At 40.2% G+C, this 20004-nt stretch overlaps 1 protein-coding gene and 1 long non-coding RNA gene across 3 annotated transcripts in view; one reads left to right on the forward strand and one right to left on the reverse strand.

Annotated features, from left to right (window-relative positions):
* Window positions 1-228: 228 nt before the first annotated feature.
* LOC122532118 lies at window positions 229-14167 on the forward strand. Its single transcript, XR_006307449.1, has 3 exons — window positions 229-339; window positions 10789-10792; window positions 14156-14167. It is a non-coding gene; the product is annotated as an uncharacterized LOC122532118 (long non-coding RNA).
* LOC122532115 overlaps window positions 1693-20004 on the reverse strand; it is a 70936-nt gene continuing 52624 nt past the window's right edge. Inside the window, exons 2-8 of one of the 2 annotated variants that reach the window (XM_043660622.1) lie at window positions 16786-17649; window positions 14196-14367; window positions 6766-6827; window positions 6381-6513; window positions 6043-6151; window positions 5603-5714; window positions 1693-5564 (exon numbers count right to left, since the gene is read on the reverse strand). In XM_043660622.1, the coding sequence (XP_043516557.1) occupies window positions 5616-5714; window positions 6043-6151; window positions 6381-6513; window positions 6766-6827; window positions 14196-14367; window positions 16786-17649 (1439 nt within the window). In that variant the 3' untranslated portion in view covers window positions 1693-5564; window positions 5603-5615. Of the gene's footprint in view, window positions 5715-6042; window positions 6152-6380; window positions 6514-6765; window positions 6828-14195; window positions 14368-16785; window positions 17650-20004 lie in introns of both variants that reach the window. The other variant, XM_043660621.1, reaches the window with a different exon arrangement.

The raw sequence follows: 20004 nt of genomic DNA on the forward strand, positions 1-20004 counted from the left end.
TGCAAAATGCAATCAAAATGAGACCGATGCCCGACAGTCGAACTCTTTCACGGAAAATTTTTAAATTCGCGAACTACACTGTCACTCAAGATTTAATGATTCTTTGAACAATTTATCATTGACTTAACATACACAAACGCTATTTTAGATGCGAAATATTTTAAATATAACACTTTTCGGTGCATAAACTACATGTTTCGCGCTGGTTAAATCTACGGTACCGGAAGTACTGAGTGATCAAGTTTGAAAAATAGTGTTTAAATATTGTGCTCTGTTCAACGTAAGCGTATGTATCATGTTTCTCTTTCTCTCTATATATATACACACATATATGTATGTGTATATCATTTTTCAATTCTTTTACTTTCTTCTTTTTTTTTTTAAATACTACGATAAATGTTTTAGAACTCCTTAGAAATATAGTCAGTTATTTTCCTGGCGTATTGTCTAATCGTAAGGGAAAGGACGCGAAGGACAGTGGCGCAATCTATGGAGCGAAGAATGGCGGGAAAGTGTTTGAAAGGGCGATAGCAGCAACTTGTACGATCTCGCTTATTCATACTATTTAACCATTTCGGGAAACAAGATTACAAGTTTTTATTCCTTTCAATATAATAATAATCACAATAATAATAGATAATAATAAAAATAGATAATAATAGTAATAATAATAATAATAATAATAATAATAATAATAGAAATAATAATAGAAATAATAATAGCAATAATAATAATAATAATAATAATAATAATAATAATAATAATAATAATAATAATAATAGTAATAATAATCAACATATCGTAAGCTTCCATACGCAGAGCACGCTAAGTTAATACATGTACATGGTTTCTTTACAAAAATAATAACAATGTTTCGATGGAACATTGCGGATCCAGTGATCAATCTCATCTAGCTAAATGACACTTTAGCAGCATTTTTTTTTTCCTTTGGATAGATAATTCTCGTATATAATCCCCGTTTATATTTGTTCATCGTTCTCATCGTTCGACTCTTATCGAAGGAGAGCGTGCCACGCGTTATCCGTGTGCACGCCGCTCCTTTCTCTATCTTTCTCTTTCTCTCGCCTTGTCCACCTCCCTATCATTCTTTCTCGTTCATTTCGTATAAATAAACTACCTTTATTTTGTCAGTTAATCGACACTGTCTTTGGTACATTTACAACGAACAGCATATATCGCGACAGAAAGTACGGATTTGGTATGTCGGACGGGGTACCTACCATCCGCCGTCATAAAGCGCACGCAGTTCACGAAAAAAAGAAACGAATTTCACTTTGGAAACCTTCCGCGTGTCCTTCGAGCGCGAAGATTTCCGTCCGCAAATTAAAAAAAAAAAAAAATCAATATAAATAAAGAAAAAACAGAAAATTAAGAAGAAACGGGAAACGGAAAAGCAAGAAGCAAACAAGAGAAAACAAAGGAAAGAAGAGAATACACAATCCGGGGTCGGCGAGCGGTCGTCACCGGGGCGTCGATCGGAACGATCTCGTTCCACCGTGAATTTAGCGATTCCAGTGTGCTCGAGTCGGTTCCGATCGACCGATCAGTAGAAACAGACCACTCCCGTGAGATCTCTCTTCTAGGATAAGATCTCCTTGACCGAGCCGGCCCGAAAAAAAAATTCATCGAAATTTCTTCGCGTCTTTTAGCTGTTTTTCTCTCTCTCTCTCTTTTTCCTCCATCGAATATAAACGTATCCTTCTCGAGTCTGCTTTTTTCTTGTTCTTTCCCTCCCTTCGTTCTCTTCTTCGTCTTGATCTTGATCTTCGCGATACACGGCGCTGTCTGATGTACTAAAATGCCACCACTGTCTACGCTTAAACGATCGCTAAGTCACGAGCCCGAGTCATTGCTGTCGACGCTGGATTCTCTCTCTTTCTCTTGTGATTTATTTCTTTTTTTCAACGATCTCTTGACAAAAATTAAAAGTAGGTTCTCCCTTGACGATTGATCAGATAGAAATTAAAAAATATATATATATATAAGAACGACACGTCTCGAGCAATTGTTCGGTCGCGACGATATTTTAACCTTTAGAAGCTGATAATCGAAGTTTACCTATGAATTTTTTTTCCCCTTACGATCGCCCTCCCTTATGAAACGCCTCGAAGGTCCTCTTTGTTCAACAATCGGTTAAATTAATATAACTGCTCGATCATTCGGAATCATCAGGTTCGAGTAATTACTCTCACAGTAGAAATTGACACGTTTCGAAACACAAAACGATTATTTGCAAAAATTAAGAGGAAACCGATTGCGATCGACATGAATGATTATTCGAACTATTGGAAATTTAGAACTGACGGAGAAGACATTTAAACATTGATGCAACGACTGATGGTTGAATTGTACAAATTACTATGTCGTATTTATAGAAGAAAATGTGTGTTGCGCGGACGAAATATAGAAAAATAGCTTTTACGATTGAAGAACAACGTAGGTACCACGAATGGCTTAATATGATGTACTGGAGCGTAAGCTTTTCATCGCGTGGTTTTCACAGACACACTCGCGTCGGAAATTGTGTGTTATTTCTCCTCGCTTTTTCTCCCTTTTTTTAAAATATAACTCCATTTTTTCTCTTTCGCTCGTTCGTTCATTCGTTCGTTCGTTTATAAATAATAAGTGCGTGTCCTTAAGAGATATCGTGTTAACCAAATAATACGCGAATAGCATTAGGAATTAAATTGATTAATCGTTATTCGACAATAATAATAATAAAAGGAGAATAATTAAATGATCGCAACTTAATGATCGTAAATTAGTAAGTTAATAATAATAACCGTGGTAATTAATAATTAAAGGAAAAAAAATAATGTAAGAATAAATTAGGAACCAAGTACAAAGTTACGAGAGAAGTAAGAGCGGGGAGTAATTAAATTATAGTTTTTTTTTTTCACATTTTCACGCTACGATTTCTTCACGTTAATTAGGACTATTTATAATAAATTACACCGTACGGTTACGAAACGAAGTCGTTCCCGTGACAGAAAATAAAAGAAAAAAAAAAAATATATATATATATATATATATATATATATATATTAGGCCACCTAACTCCGCGCGTTTCTCGTCTCGGAATCTGTCTCTCTTTGTTTTCTAATTCTACGTAATGTATATTCTTCGGTTCTCTCCTTCGCTTCTTTTTAACCCATTTTTACGATGTTTTGCAAGTCTGAAACTCCGTAACGAAGGAGAAAACACGAGGCTCACGGCCGAGCAAAGAAACGAAAGCGTTATTGGGTCATGATCGCGCGACACACGTTACTCGTACACATTACACAAAAGTACACTAGACGATTCATCTTCTGTTTCCTCAAAGCGTTTGGAAGCTTCTTCATTCCACAGCACAGTATCTACAAATGTACAAATCATCATCGAATACAGGATCGATCCTTCCACAGTGTTTAGATATGACTGACGAAACAAAGAATATATCGTGCTTCTTCGAGAAATATTTCAAGATAACGTCGCGGTGATGTTCGACGACGATTGTGTGATTTCCTCTTGTTTCCCTTCGTGACGCGAAAAAAGAACGGGGTTTTATTTCCGGAGGAGCACGCCGCGCGAGCAAATAACTCTGTCATCCAGCCGACTCGTTGACCGATAAATTTATTTGTCAATTTAATGGTCAAATAGGTATAGAAGAATGGGTAGAAATCGCTGTTGACAAGCGTTGTCATAGTTGTAGTTTGTCCGCTACAACGGGCCAATCGCTCGTCGGATAAATTTAAAGGGGAACGAGTTAGCTGGTCCTACATGGATAATTTACTATTTACAAGAAAATAGGCGAGAAACAGAGATCCGCTCCGCGACGTGGTCAATTTCGATGTTGATCAATCGACGAATACGATCGCCGTCGATGCCACCGCGACTCTTCGTGCATTCCTCTTCAAGAATTCGGTCGATTTTTTTCCTCATCGACCATCCAACAGAGGCTTAGTTTCTTTTCGCTAGGTTTCAACACCAGGTAGAGGTCTCATCCTTGAATATCTTTCCTTCTCTCTTCTTTCTACTCTTAAAGTGTTCACACTCGCCAAGGCCTAACCACACGCGAATTTAAATATAATATTACAAATTTAAATTAAGTTACATATACGTCATTGTGCGGACGAAAAAAAATACATACTTAACGAAGACTTCGAATAAATAATTACGTCTGTATTGAACGAACATTTTACAGTGAGACACACTTATATGACCAAAGTTCTGTCCTGACACGCGAATCAACGCTTAAATTATCATTTAACGACACGTAATTTTTTATAACTGATTGTGTTGCCGATCGTACACTGGATGAAACAACTTCGAACGACAGAAACTGTTGGAATTCCTTCCAATTTCTTCTTCTCTAGCTCAGCCAGTACAAAAGAGGAAAGATTGTCTGACGTTTAGAACTTGGAATACCTTGCATCCCTTTAACGCTTTCGATAACGTGAATCGTCCTATTTCCGACGTTTCCGTGGCGTTGATTTGCAAGAAACTTATGCCGAACATGAAAGTCGCATCGATGAATCGATCTCGACCTGGGGACACGGGTGAGAAAAAAAAAAGAAGCGAACGAAATCGGACGAACAGAAAAGAAGGTAGGTGGAAAAAAAGGAGAAAAAAAGCAATGGTTTCCGGGGTGAAGAGGAAGGGGGAAGCTTATTTCCGCAAAACGTTTCCACAGCAAAATACGTTCTACGACGAGCAACGTTTCTACTTAGCAATGGATTATTCGTCGAAAACTTAACTGGTACGTTTATCTTAACCGATGCTAATAACGTTATGTAATTATTCTCCGGTTATTATTGTCTGCTCTAAACTATCTCGTTTCTCCGATAGGAACAAATTACTTATGCTTCTTCTCCGTTGTGTTTGCGCTAAATGCTTCTTTTCTTTTTTCCTCTCTATCTTTCTCTCTCTCTCTCTCTATCCCTCTCTTTCTCTCTCCTGCTTTTTTCTTTTTATTAAGAGAGTCACCTATTCAGCCAGTGGCTTTATTTTTAAGCTTCCCTTCTTTTCTACTTTCTTGTCCTTTGTTCTTCCAGCTGTTCGAGTCCAGCTATTTAAAGTTACCAGCTACGTACTTCTTTTTTTAATCCTACGCTCTTCTAGATCACGTGCGCGGAGAGGCGAGGATCCTGATTCATGTATCGATTTCTTTCCAACCAGGATCGTCCGTTCGATGGTCCATTAACTTCTCGTCTCTTCAACGAGTTCTTCCAATTGCAAAGGAACGCACGGCACTTGGAACTTGGTTGAATCGATCTTCTCTCTTCCTTTTTGAACGATTTCTGATGACGCAAGAAATTTGTCGAGCGGATAATTCAGGCAGAAATGAACGTTAAATAACGATCAACCTAGGCAACCTCATCGATGACGCGCACGATCGTCGAGAAATGCGTTCACAACGGATATTTTTCTTTTCTTTTTTTTTTCCTTTCTTCTCTTGCTTCCTCTTTGATACGCCACCGCGAGAACATAGTCCATGGACGGAGACAGAAAGCTGCTAGGTGAAAGTGATTCCCTTCCGTCGACGTGATGCCGGTGATCTCTACGTTGGACTCCTCTACGTTCGTGTCGTGGAATTAGATACCGGACTGGCTCTATCATTGATTGGAACGTTTGCCTTCGCTGATGGACGCCATTCTCATTGACTCCGTTTCCGGGCAGTTCCATCCGGGCATTCTCGTCTGCTCTATGGCCGCCTGAGCAAACAAGAGGTTTCTTAGTGAACGCATTTTTACTTTCTCCAAGCAACGTTACACCACCGCGTACAACGAATGGATAATTTCATTTATACGATAGGAAACGTCATCAAATTTTTGGTACTTTAAAACACGGCAATTGTCAATGAATCGTGTTCAAAGTACAGCTCTCACATATTCGTAAGTAAGTAATTCTGCGGACCATAAGGAAAGACCAGAGGAAAATTTCACTCGTTGCCAATACAATACGTAGACCGTAATTGGTTAGAAGAGCCGAAATCGACGTACGAGTAGTATCGACACAGGTGCACACGCGTGTTACACTTACCGAGCTATTAGGATTCTTGGTCATAAAGATCATGAGGGAGCGGCTGCGGTTGCTAAACGGCCTCAACTCCGGATCTCGACCAGGTCCATCCACCGTGTCGACGCAGTTACTGTTGGCACAGAAATAACGTCGAATGTGAAATTCGTGAATTTGCCTTTCAAAATTCCAGTCCATCTATCAGCTATGTCGTGCAATTATCGTTGTATCTCAATCGTCACTTTTATCGTCTTCGGCGAAGAAGAAGGACAGGACGAAAGAAAAAAGAAAGAGGAAAATGGAAGAAAAGAGGTGGAAACAGGCGTAGAAAAAATTGTTGGCGATAAAGATAAGACACGTACCTCGACCGCAATTCCTTTTGCTTTCGCTTACAGTGGATGTAAGCCGCTATGCAAATGATAACGACCAGGAATACTGCTATCGTGGCACCGCCGGCGATGCTGGCTGTCTCCAACATTACACGTTGTCGGGAGGCTGTAACGAAAACGTCACTTTCTTAGTCACCAGTCACCGGGCACAGAGCTTCCTGCCTCCTCGTACTAGCCTCTGATACGCGTTACAGATTGAACAAGGGAGGCTCGTTGAATTTTACATTGTATCAATTTACATTGTACTCGGCACTCGTGCTCTATCAGCAGCACTACTCCAGATTGGAACATGTGTACATGTGTATTTCGTAACGAGGAGGAGGTATACAACCAGAGTATCCAAGGACGAGATACTTACGTAAATAGGAACCATCTAAATCCTTGAACTCGCATCTCTGCCCGATATAACCGTTGGCGCATCTGCAAGGAAAGAAACCTTTGGTTAGATACAATGTTGTACGTCAAGCTGGATAAAAGAGTGGGTAGAAACGCGCGCGTCGGGGTCTTTATTGTTCGTACGCGGCACTTCCGTAAAACGCGGCAAGAAATCCAGGAAGCTATAAAACGTACTCTTTAGGCATGAACTGCTTTTAGTATCAGGCATTAATCAGATAGGTACGCCATCGCTCGAACCACCCAATTAGTACACTTAATTATTAACAGAAGAAAAACGCGGGAGTAGGGAGAAGAAGAGAGAAGCAACGATCATCGTGACGGATAAGACGAGCGAATGAGCAGATCGAGTAAAACGGCGAGAAGGGAAAAGAGAAAGAAGGAGAAGAAAGGGAAAAGAAACGCTCAGACATGGAGGAAGAACGACTGCCTGTAAAAACTTATCGATTCATAATAACGAGGTAATTAAAAGGATTCTCATGGTCGATTTCATCGAACGGTACCACAGAATGGTGATTCGCCCTTCAAGCGGAATAATTAGCCGAATCTTCGTCGAGATTAACCCGAAGGAAAAAAAAGATTTACCATTAATTGAAACCTGCGATCGCCGAATTAACCAGATCGTCAGGTCACGCTCAATTGTTTCTCAGACACACTCGCTGATAACGATGCACGGTCACATAACGATGCAGCCACGTATGCGCGTACATACGTACACACATGGACGAGAGTGCGGTGCTCGCAAGTGCGGTTGCCATAGTTTTCAGCGAAGCGCTCGCTTCTCTTCCTTCGCGGCGTGCCGAGCACTTGAGCAACGTTTCCGTTACTCCCACGCAACGATACGTTAATATTACCGATCCTACCGAGACACACTCAGATCCTGTCCCCCTTTTTTTTTTTTTTTGCCATAGTTTCAGCTGGAAACGCCAGCAAATCATTGCGGAAGGCAATGTCTATCGTCGATAACGTAATACTTCTTAGAATATGAGTTGAAGTGCCAAGGCCTTAATACTTCCACAATAATTGCTTGTTTGTATAGTAGTATGTATATATATATTATTAATATAATATATATATTATTAAATAATTTGTTATAAATTATTATTATTATTTAATAATAAATAATAAATTATACATGTTTATGATAAATAAATTATTTAATAAATACTAAATTATTATTAAATATTTATATATAATATATGTGTATATATATATATATATATATATATATATATATAATTAATTGCTTGTTTGTATAGTAATATGTATAGTATATCTATATTATTAAATAATTTATTATAAATTATTATTATTTAATAAATAATAAATTATTATTAAATATTTATATATAATACATATATATGTGTATATATATATAATTAATTGCTTGTTTGTATGTATATTATTATTATTAAATAATTTAATTTTCGCAAATTTACACTACCGATCTAAAGTCTAGATACACGTAGTAACATCAGTATACATTTCTGTCACCGTGCGATACAATTAAGAAATGTGCAAAAATTCAGCGAGATATTAAATTAATCGTAAGTACGAAATATAGGTATCTATAGTGAAAGACAAAGTTCAAACTCTTGATCTATGCTATATAACGAATTCCAATCAGCGTGAAAGTACCAAAAGTATTAACTTGCCAAAGTTTCGACATGTTCATTATCAGAATTACTCCGACGAGTATCTCTATGAATCTTTCCTCACACAACCGAAGGAAGAACAAACAAATCACAATTAAATAGCCGCGCATTGCAGAAGCGATATATCGCACGTATCTACGTGGCGCAATGATTTACATCGGTGGCTTACTTTCAGAGCACCGTTTATCGATCTGATCAATGGCCTTCCAGTAGATTTCCCAAGCCGTTTGCGCTTAATTATCACCGGTGTCGACCGATGAAAAGAGATTTGCGCACGTCCGGATCACGTAAATCTGGTTTCCTCCGCGTTTGACGTCATTGCGGGCGCGCGAACTCGCCTGACCGCCACCAACCTTTCAGAGCTCTCTAACGTTCGTTTGCAATTGCCGCGGAAAATTACGCAAAAGTCCGATTTTTCACGATTTTTCTCTACTTTCGTTTTACGATCGTTTTGTTAATCCAAAGCGAGACAAGGGCGAGACACGAGTCAATCGGCTCTCGTTAGCAAATGTCGTCCTCGTCTTCGTAACGAGGCGCTCGCGCGTTCACCAACGCCGCAAGAAAGTGGAAACGTCTATTATCCCCAGCACTTTCCACCGCAGGAATTTTCTCCTGTCCGTTTCACGGAATCCTCCTGGTCCGCCCCGCGGAAATTATGGGAGCGCGAACGAGGAAAAAGTAGCACGCGCGCGACGCTCGCGAGAGGAATCGGCCGCTGACTCGCTCTCGCGTGTTGTTTTCGGTGTGTCTGCATGGAAAACTGATGAATCGCGCTTGAAAACGACGAAACGCCGAGTGAAATGTTGTTCGCACGCGCGTGAAATAATATTTATTCTCGCATTGGAATTAATGATTTATTCTCGACATTGACGAAGTGTGATGTTATCGGAGGATTCTTCGATCATAGTTACGAATAGCTTTCTACAGCGGGGGATTTTGATTCAGCAAGTTTTTCACGGAATAACACTGACATCCAACAAGAGTAGGTACATGTTCTTTGATAGAGTAAAACTTGGATGATCCGAAGAAAAATATAAATCTTATTTAATTTCCCACTACAACACCGTGCAGGTTACATAACCATTCACTTTGAACATTTTATTTCGCTCTCGTATTTCATCGGTACGCTGTTATACAAAATGTAAAAAGATAAACTGGAGTAAATAGACAGCTCCTCTTGTAAGTAATCTTCTGATTATAGAGGAGTTTAATCTCTTCCCGCCACGCACGTCGAGAATTTTTTGTCCCAAAATTGCAATATATTCCTGCAGTTTTAAGTATATTTAAAGTATATTTAAATAGTAAGTATATTTAAAGTATATTTAAAGTATATTTAAATATAACTCAGACAAAACAAATAATAAATTTATTATTTCTCAATAATTTCTATCCACTGATATCATACCCGACGAGTTCAAAAAGAAAGCGACGAATTGTTGTATACGGTTTGGTCACTCGTTATGGTCCGCAATCAGTTGCTAGCGCAAGAGGTGAAATAAACGATTTCTAAATCCAAAGATTTCTAAAATTGGGGATAGATTTAATTGAATAAGGCCTTAATAAGAAGGATATAATCTGAAATCTTCGAACAAAACGATACCTTAATCATCGCGAATAACAATGAACAAAAAATATAAAAAATATAAAATGAAAATATAAAATATATTAAATAAATGTCCAGAAATTTTTAAAAAGGCGGACAGGTTTAATTGCCTTGATAAGAAGAGTATAATCTGATCTTCGAACAAAACGACATCTGAATCATCGCAAATAACGACGAACAAAGTATAAAAGTATAAAATATATTAAATAAATGTGCAGAAATTTTTAAAAAGGCAGACAGGTTTAATTGCCTTAACAAGAAGAGTATTATTTGGAATCTTCCAAGAAAACGTGAATCATCGCGAGTAAAATAAAGTAATAAATTTATTACTTCTCAATAATTTCTATCTGCAGTGATATCATATACCGACGAGTTCGAAAAGGAAAGCGACGAATCGTTGTACACGGTTCGGTCACTCGTTATGGTCCGCAATCAGTTGCCAGCGCAAGTGGTCAACAAAAAGCCAAAAAAAAAAAAAAAAAGAAAGTCCTTCAGAGCCAACGTCTATCCCCATTTTCTTTTGAGTTACCTTATCATCGGCCTCGTTCAAAAACCGACTTATCGATTTAGAAACCATCAAGATACCCCATCTTGATCTTTCGGAAGTTAAGTCAAGAAAAGAGATAAGTTGAAGGACGTGTTGGTTTACGATCATCGCGATCGTCCCAAAGAAAAGGGGCGGCTCGTACAATCGGTGGTTTCCACGGGATTCCACCGTTGGAATTTCTAGGTACGTGTCATCGGCACGTAACCAGGGATTAACCTTGACGGTGGCGAAAGAGGAACGCAATGATCCCTTTTTTCCACCAATTTCTCGCCTTGGATCCGTCGCGATTGTTGTGTCAACGCGATTCTCAAGCCTGGAGGGTGTGCGTGAGCAAGTAAAAAGTCGGCTGTCGTGTAATGTTCACGGGAATCCGGCGATCCTTTTCATTCAGGGTGGTATACGCGTGGTCGGGCATTCGTCCAGAACATTTCGAGATTCTGGGAACTTTCCCTCTCGGAGAATTTGTCCGTTGGAAAGGAAAACTATGGAATTGCTTTAAAATATGTTTGAGATCAATTCCTCAGGTCACACAGGTGTAAAAAGATGGAACAGGTACGATCGTGTTCTCTCAGTAAGCAAATCGAAAGTTACACGTGTTTCTTCTTTCTTTTTTTTTTTTTTTTTTTTTTTTTTTTTTTTAAATGAATTTAAACTCAATTTTCAGTCATAAATAAGAGTGGAACTGAATTAGCAATAAGATTTATTTTTTACTCTGAACGATTCTCTCTACAAATTTCAAAATTCGTATCAAAAAGAATGCTAATTAATTAACACTTTCATGGACAAGATTGTACGCCTGAATCTAAGAAATAATAGTAAAAAATCATAATCTTTTCTGAATATAAAAATTCAAGTTACCCCCAACGAACATGATATCTACCTAACAACATAATGCCTGCAATATTAATTGCAATTAATTTCGTACATAAAAAAATTTCTAAATGTCCACTTGATTGCTTGCGCATCGTTGAAAAGTATTTCGAAACTTCTGTCGCAAGAGCGTGATGAATCGTTCAAAAATATTTCTGCTGCGCCACATTGTGCAATCGCGAAAATAACTCTGAATTTTTCCTCCACGAGGAAAAGATGCCCTCTGGGTAATATCGAGAGATTCAATAACGATCGCCGATTCAAGAGCCAGTCGCGGCGTTCAGCCGGTATTTTCGTTTCGATTACACCGACTGGCTGCTATTTACCAAGGGTGTGTCTCGTTACGTAATATTCCAAAGCGTCTTCTCGCCGCTGAAATTCCACGCGTGATACGGCCGTGTCGCAATCCTTCCCACCGTGAGATAGTTCTGCTTCCTCTTGGAAAGCGTTCGTTCGAGAGGCCCTCTAAATGGGACGTCGATTTCGAACGACGTCTAGTTACACGAGGCCGGATTGTTTGCGAACCGATCCGGCAAGCCGAACGAAATCTTGATCGAACCTTCGCAAAGTGAATTTCTATGTTGTTTATAGAAACCTTCGGGAAAAAAAAAAAAAAAAAGAAAAGAAACGAAAATACACGGAGTCGAATGATTCGAAGGAGAGTTGACGCAAATGGACGCACTAACGTTACACGGATCGTAAATCATCCCGTGTAGTCGTGTAGTTACTTTGAACGTAAATAATCTCGGAACAGGTACGCCGTGACCGCGTTTGACCACGGGGGTAGACAGGGGTAGATCGATGGTTATCGACGAAAAACGACAGTAAAAGCTGCTCCCAAACGCCACGTGAGTCTGAAATTCTAACTGAAGTTAGTCAGACCCCAGGTCACGAGCGTGTTAACACGGTGGTCGTAGGTAATCAACTATGTCATTCCCATGAACATAATATTCGATATAGAATACTAGACAACACTATGGATTAACCTCTTGCGCTGGAATGCCACGCACGTCGAGAATGTTTTTGCCCCATATTGCAACATTTTCTCAGTTTCAAGTATATTTAAACGCAACGCAGGCAAGACAAATGATAAGTTTATTACTTTTTAATAATTTCTATCCAGCGATATCATACCGACGAGTTCGAAAAGAAGAAGAAAGCGACGAATTATTGTATACGGTTGTATTCGGTCACTCGTTATGGTCCGCGAACCAGTTGCCAGCGCAAGGAATTGAATATTAAATAAAATTAATTAAAAATTAAATTTGTTTTTTATTTCAATTAAATATTTTAATTAGAAAGAACAACTAAGAAATGAGTAAACTAACTAAAAATTAAGTATTCCACTCCACAAACAAAATATATATATATAAACATAATATTCAATATTGAATACTAGAAAATACTATAGATTAAATATTAAATAAAATTAATTGAAAATTAAATTTATTTTTTATTTCGATTAAACATTTTAATTAATAAGAACAACTAAAAAATGACTAAATTGACTAAAAATTAAGTATTCCACTCCACAGACAATATATATATATACATAAACATAATAATAATATAATTCAATATAGAATACTAGACAACACTATAGATTAAATATTAGATAAAATTAATTGAAAATTAAATTTATTTTTTATTTTAATTGAAAAAAGCAATTAAAAAATAACTAAATTGACTAAAAATTAAATATTCCATCCCACAGCAAAATAGATACATATATATATATATGAATTTCACGTGGCAGTGAACGTATGAATTACAAAACACGAATTAAGCCACGATAGAATAAACAGCGTTTCGAACTGGCAACGGAACCTGCCATTGGCATCATTCACGGTAGATGTCTGAAATGAACTTCGCTATGCCGGATAGATAATACGATAGGTAATAATCGGTTAACGGCTGTTCTATCGGACGCGAGAAGCACGCGAGTCGAACGAAAAATCGTGATTCGAATATTCCGCCAAGTCTCGTTCGCGGAACAACACTCCGGCTGCATTCTCATGCGCGTGTGGTCTTTGATCACGACTGCGTTTCCAGGCTCGAGGATCGTGTGTGGTTCCTTTGAAAAGGTCTCGGCAGGACGTTGGTAGAACGTGCAGCAGGCTAAATGGTAGATTTGATAGTGAAAGGTTTGTTAGCACAGCCGTTCTAGACTTGACAGAAATCACGTGGTAGCTTGTACCGGTTGTTAATTGCTAACTGCGAGAAGGAAGATCATGCAGATTGCGATTTTTGTACTGGCTACGTGTTTGGAGTGCCACACGCTTCGATGCTAGACTATACAGCAACTCATTACGTCAGGCCACAACAATTCTAGATTAAATCGTTCAATTTCGAAATTTTTCATCATCTGGTCTCTCATCGCGGAGAATGTAAAAAATACAAAATAAAACGCAGCGCTAGAAATTTCGGCGACCTGATATAAATTATACGATACGTCGTTTGTGATCCAACGATAGCTTCGAGAGTTGACACACCGAGACGATGCTAATTGAGAATTAACGTTGCGATTTCGTATTTTTACGAATGTAATTAAAAACCTGGAGTTACTTTACCTTTACCTCGTTATATATTCTTTCCTACAGTCTAATTGCGAAATATTGATACATTTCGAAACCCCAATCGTCCCCCGGTAAGGCGAATGCAAGCATTTCACCCCAGCCAGAGATCGTAAGAGAAATAAAATAAAGCGGCAGCGTACTTACAAACAATTGTAAAGGAGGGAATCGACGATTTTGACAGTGAAACATGTAGCACCGTTCAAGCAATACCATTCCGCATAATCCGGTGGACACGTGTACATGTGGAATGTGATGTTCGGTCGAGGCGTCGGCGTCGGTGGCCGTGGTTTCGGTGTTGACCGTGATGAACAGGCGTCTGTCAACAGAGATCACTCAAAATTAATCTACCGTACCTTCGCAGCCTCCTTGTCCCATCGGTGTTCAAACGTCTCTGCTAAATTGCCTCTAAACTACTAAAAATATTTGGACGTTGGCCCCCGTCGGAAACGTCACGGATCTTATCCCAAGAGAATTTGGCACCCCCCCGAGAGGAGCCATCGTTGCCCATCGGAGAAAACGGAATCAGGACGAAGTGAATGAATCGATAAAGGCTATCGGCGAGAAAGCTCGTAAGCTTCAAGTCTGTCAAACGACGTGAGTAAAATTTGCTCGATTAAATCGTGTAACGACCAAAGGGTCAAGCATCATTTATCCCATTACCGAGGACAAGGGAGAGGCGAATTGTCGAACGGCTGCTTTAGAAATTCCGACGGCTTCCAGGTTTGCCGAACACAAAGGGCGGCCCGGTATTTTAGGGCTGGCCTAAGTGCTCGTGCCTCGATTCACTCCCTCACCCAACCCCTGTGCCTCCTAGAAACTTAACTGGAAAACCGTTTTTTTTTTTTTCCGCCCTGTTATCCTACGTCAGTGCGATGTTTCTGACGTAGGATGCCGACTTTGATCATCGGTGATCACTGTAATTTGCAATTGGAGAATTTGTTATTCGTATCTACGACGAGATTTCTCGTTTCAATTTGTCAAGAAGCAATTGCCGTGTATTCTCAAGCGATGGTCAGAAGCCTCAGGGTAAAAATTTTCCATTTTTAACATTCGATACGTATATTTTGTAACAACGATTAACCTCTTGCGCTGGAACGACGCGCCACGTTGCAATATTTTCTCAATTTTAACTATATTTAAATATAACCCAGGCAACGACAAATAACAAGTTTATTACTTCTTAGTCATTTCTATCCAGTGATATCGTACCGAGGTCAAAAAGAAAGCGACGAATAATTATATATTATATTATATTATATATATATTACATATACGGGTTTGGTCACTCGTTATGGTCCGTGAACCAGTTGCCAGCGCAAGGGGTTAATAATATATTAATAATTGCTTTCCTTTCCTTTCAATTTCTTTAAATTTAATAGATATTTAATAGATATTTGATCTATCGGTGAGAAGGTGGTTTTTCTGTACGAGTAGTATTTTTACACGAAACACGATGTCATATCACGAAGACCAACCCCAAGGAACCCCAAAAAGGAACGCCAGGCACTCGAGACTCGCCGCATTAGTCCAGCATACCGTCGAACAATTTCGAAAGTTGGAAAATATTCGCGCACACGACGCGTGAAGCTCGGTGAAGCCGGGTGAACGAGAGAGAGAGAGAGAGAGAGAGAGAGAGAGAGAAAGAGAGACGTGCCAGAAGCTACGGAGCTGCGCAACAACACGACGTTCTCGTGTAGAACGGCCGCGTCGCACGTTGCATCCGCCTGTGCAAGCCACGGGTCTCTATCTGTCACCTGTTATAATTTTGCGACGCGGTGGTTCGAACCCGACGCGATCGACGCCAGACGATTCTGCGTGTGCGTTCTCTCGTTTAAAGACGCGTAAACGTGAAACTTGAAAGAACGAACTTGTCCTTTGTCGGAACAAAGGAAGTAGAGCGTAACCATCTTGCATTGTATTTTATGCTATGCTTTAAAAAAAAAAAAGAAAAAAAAAAAAGAAAAGAAGTTTTCTGGATAGAGTAGAAGATAACTGAATTCAACACGATGGGGGAATGATCCGTTATTTGGTAAAATGTTTGGTTTCTTGCGGACTCTTGCAATTTGGTCAAATTACTTTCTTTTCTCGCCCCTTTCCAGAAGGCCTCGAGGTCCAGGGCCATATGTGTACAAATTCGACGGAATAATTTACGCGATATGCACGTAATTGTGCACGGGTGATCAAGATCCGAGAAAGTGTCGCACGTGTCGCATTCTTGCAATCTGTCGCCGCCACGCATCCACTCGCGGCCATTTTTCGGCCGCGAACGTTGCAATTTGTTAGCATTGTGCCTCTCGGTAACGCGGTGGATAACTCTACAAGACTGCAATTTCACGAGACACATATGTTCGCAGCTTTTGTAACCCGAGGAGCGTCTTACGTACTGGTCTCTCGAATTTCGAACAACTTTAGACAGCAAATTCTAAAATTCTAAAATCTGTCCAGCTCGTTTTCAAATCGACGAATGAGAGACCAGTCCGTGCAAGCGCGGATTTTATCATCATCGCGGATAGGATACGATGTACAGCTGACTGACTCAACTTCGAAAGCGTCTCACCGATAACCACTTCACTGATTCGTCACTGATATTTCACTCGAACGTACAACGATAATGAAGTTGAGTCGGTCAAAAAAAAACAAAAAAAAAAGAAAAAAGAAAAAAAAAGGAAAGAAAGAGCAGAAGTACACACACACTCACGCAAAAAGAAAAAAAAAAATTTACAAAATCACTAACCTGCTATACCGAAGAGGGTGTAAGAGAGGATGAGTAGAGTAGCGAGGTAGGACGGGATCCAGCATCCTCTCGTCATGGCAGTGACGGTGGCAGGGTTATCGGTGGTACCATCCGCGTGACGATCGCTTCTCCTCCGGACGATGCGATCGACGCTTTTGTCCCGATCGCACGGCGATCTGTCGTCCCGCAGCCGCTGATGGATATGATGCAGATGGTGATGGTGGTGGTGATGATGGTGGTGATGGTGGTGATGGTGGTGATGCAAATGATGGTGATGGTGTTGAAGGTGATGGAGCTCGTGACGTATGTCTCGATGAGGTGGAGCAGCGGTAGCCTGATCCTGGCACGTAGCCTCATCGTCGGCTTCCTCGTCGACGACGAGCTCGTTGCTGCTAGCCACGCTGTCCCTCCGTTGGTGACATCGATGAGGCTGTAGTTGTTGTTGCTGTCGCTGGTGATGATGACTATAGCGACGATGTATATGATGCAGGTGATGACGACGGTGGCTGTAGTTGGTGGTGGTACTGCTGTCGCCGCAGCAGACCTCGCCATCCGCCACCGGTGAGCAACTAACCTCTTCGAGCACGCTCGCTCCTACCGCTTCGCATCCTCCCCTTCTTTCGTCCAGGCCGTCCACGTAGCCTCCCACCCCCGCCGCTACTGCTGCTGCTGCTGCTGCCGCTGCTGCTGCCGCTGCTGCTGCTGCTGCTGCCGCTGCTGCTGCTGCTGCTGCTGCTGCCGCCGCCGCTGCCGCCGCTGCTGCTGCTGCTGCTGCTGCTGCTGTTGCTGTTGCCTCTTCTGTTTCTTCAACGGCACGAGCTCCACCACCTGGCCCGGAGCTCCGGCGCACGTGCCGCCGCCTCCCTGTAACCAAATATCCGACCGGCCGGCCGTTTACAGTGTGTTTTATCTCAGCCTGGCTCCGCTTCATCTAGCCGGCTGATCCACGCACACCCGGGGGTAGTTAAACACGTCGTGCCAACCGGCCGCGAATAATATATCCTTGCTCGAGAGGATCGACGCAAGTGTGTGTATGCGTGTGGTTTTCGTCCGGCTACGTGGCAAGCCTCTGTGTGGTTAGTGTGTATTAAGGGAGGGGGCAGAGAGACTTCTCGACGTGAAATTTTCATTAAATTTTAGTTTCATTAGCAGAAGGAACCGGAAGAGTTCTATATTTCTCTTGGGAACGGAAGCTGAATTTTTACAGTTAGATTAGAAAATAGTTTAAGATAAGGGCAGGAGTTTTCGTGAAGGCTTTACCTTTAGGAATAATGGTTGTTGATTGTTGTAAATGAGATTATAAGTAGGATTTAGTGTGCAACTAAACCCGGTTTACACAGTCCCTTTTCGTGTCCTACATTTCTCTTATCATGGAAATAACTGCAATTAGCCCTTCGTGACGTCTAACGATCCCAATTCGAGACAGCGATTTACCACTGAATATGCATACTATCAAAATAACGAGACAACGTAACGTTCGCGCCGCACGCGACTGATCTTCGCAAATTTCTCCGACCTCGATACACCGTTTATCTTCAAAGAATATCTAACCGTTCGATACATCGTATGTATCTCGGGATACGATCGAAAAGAAAACGTACCCGAGTCGTTACATTTCACGTCGTCATTTTGAGGAACGTTTCTCGTGATTGAAAGAACGGTGGGGGGGAGGGGGCAACAGTATATAAATATCCAAGAGTAAATATTCCTCGAGATAGATAGCACGCGAGTGTTTTCGAGAGTTGCCACCTCATTGCCAAGGGCCAAGGGTGGTATGTAAACCAGAAACGCACGACCACGTGAACGCGATACTTTTGTGAAACGGCCGTTTTTCAACACAAAGTGCAAAGCTCTTCCTTGTTAAACCCATGAAACCCATTGTGCCGCGGTTAGGCCACAGGCTGCCATTGTACCCTATTTGGAGGTAAAATATTTACCACGACAAGAAATTGTTTTCCACATTGCGGCCTCTTAAAACCATCTGCCGCCCTCGCGTCGATTATTCTCGACGATTGGATCAGGTTCCAGTCAATCCATCGTTCGTTTCCGTTTTCTCGCGAGATTTTAGGGTGAGTGTTTCTCTCATTCAACGAGCACGCTACGAAACGATAGTACTGGAAATTGAAATATCTCTAAGCTATTGAAATAAATTGAATTCCATCGTAACATGATAATTAAAATTGAATTGAAATGCTGTAAATTTCTTTTACCAAACGAAACCAAAGGAAACTCTAGCATTTTCAACTGGACTTGTGATAAAATTTCATCAAGTCGCAATGTTGTTTTCACAGATTCGTCTTGTGTAAATGACATAAATAATAAACAGACTGAAGATCTTTCACGTTGCATTCTCTGCAATTTATATAAATTTACATGACAAATTCGTAGTCTAGTAAGAAGCTCATTTTTTTTTATACTGTTAATACCATCATGTTACTCTCTAAAAAAAAAAATGCTGTTCTTGTTACGAGCTACTCGATTCATTTTCACAAATTAAAAAAAAAAAAAAAAGAAAACATTACTCGTTTCGTATGCACGAGCAATTAAAGAGTAGAAGAACATCTTGTTCAAGAAATGGCATTGCTCCAGAAAAATGCCACGTCTTGTAATCCTTCGTCGTAACGCTTTATTAACCAATCCCCTAAGAGCGTATACCTACATGAACGCGATCTATTGAGTACGAACTCGATCGTACCCGATCCGATCTCAACCGGAATCGTTTTTCAGAAGACATTCCAGATTTCACGACGACCTTGTCCCAGTAACGAACACGTGTCGCAAGTTATATACGCGATATTGCTCTCTCGCGACAACGAACAGTCCAACTAGTCGATGCACGCCGTCCATTTCCTGTCAGAGTGTTTCGAGAAAACAAAGTCGCAATCTCGTGAACAAAGTTAACTCGTGGAGGATTCAGAATCTGATCAGCGTTCGTTAAGGACAGTTTAAGCAATTTGATAAAAACTCTCGTTACGATATATTTATTTTTTAATTTTAATTATTTTTCAATTAACATTTATCACTTTCTGGTTAACAACTATTACCGTCATTTTAATTTTTAATAAGAAATGGCTTACACTCATCCTCACACTCCTCATGTAATATCTTCGTCCATGGATTTTAAGGTCAGTATACAGTCAAGTGAAAGTAACTCGTTCTTCGCGATCTTTTCATCAGTCAATATTTTTTTCCCCCGCCCAAAAAAAAAAAAAAAAAAAA

Source organism: Frieseomelitta varia, unplaced genomic scaffold (assembly GCF_011392965.1).
Source record: "Frieseomelitta varia isolate USP_RPSP 00005682 unplaced genomic scaffold, Fvar_1.2 scaffold_435, whole genome shotgun sequence".
NCBI lineage: Eukaryota > Metazoa > Arthropoda > Insecta > Hymenoptera > Apidae > Frieseomelitta > Frieseomelitta varia.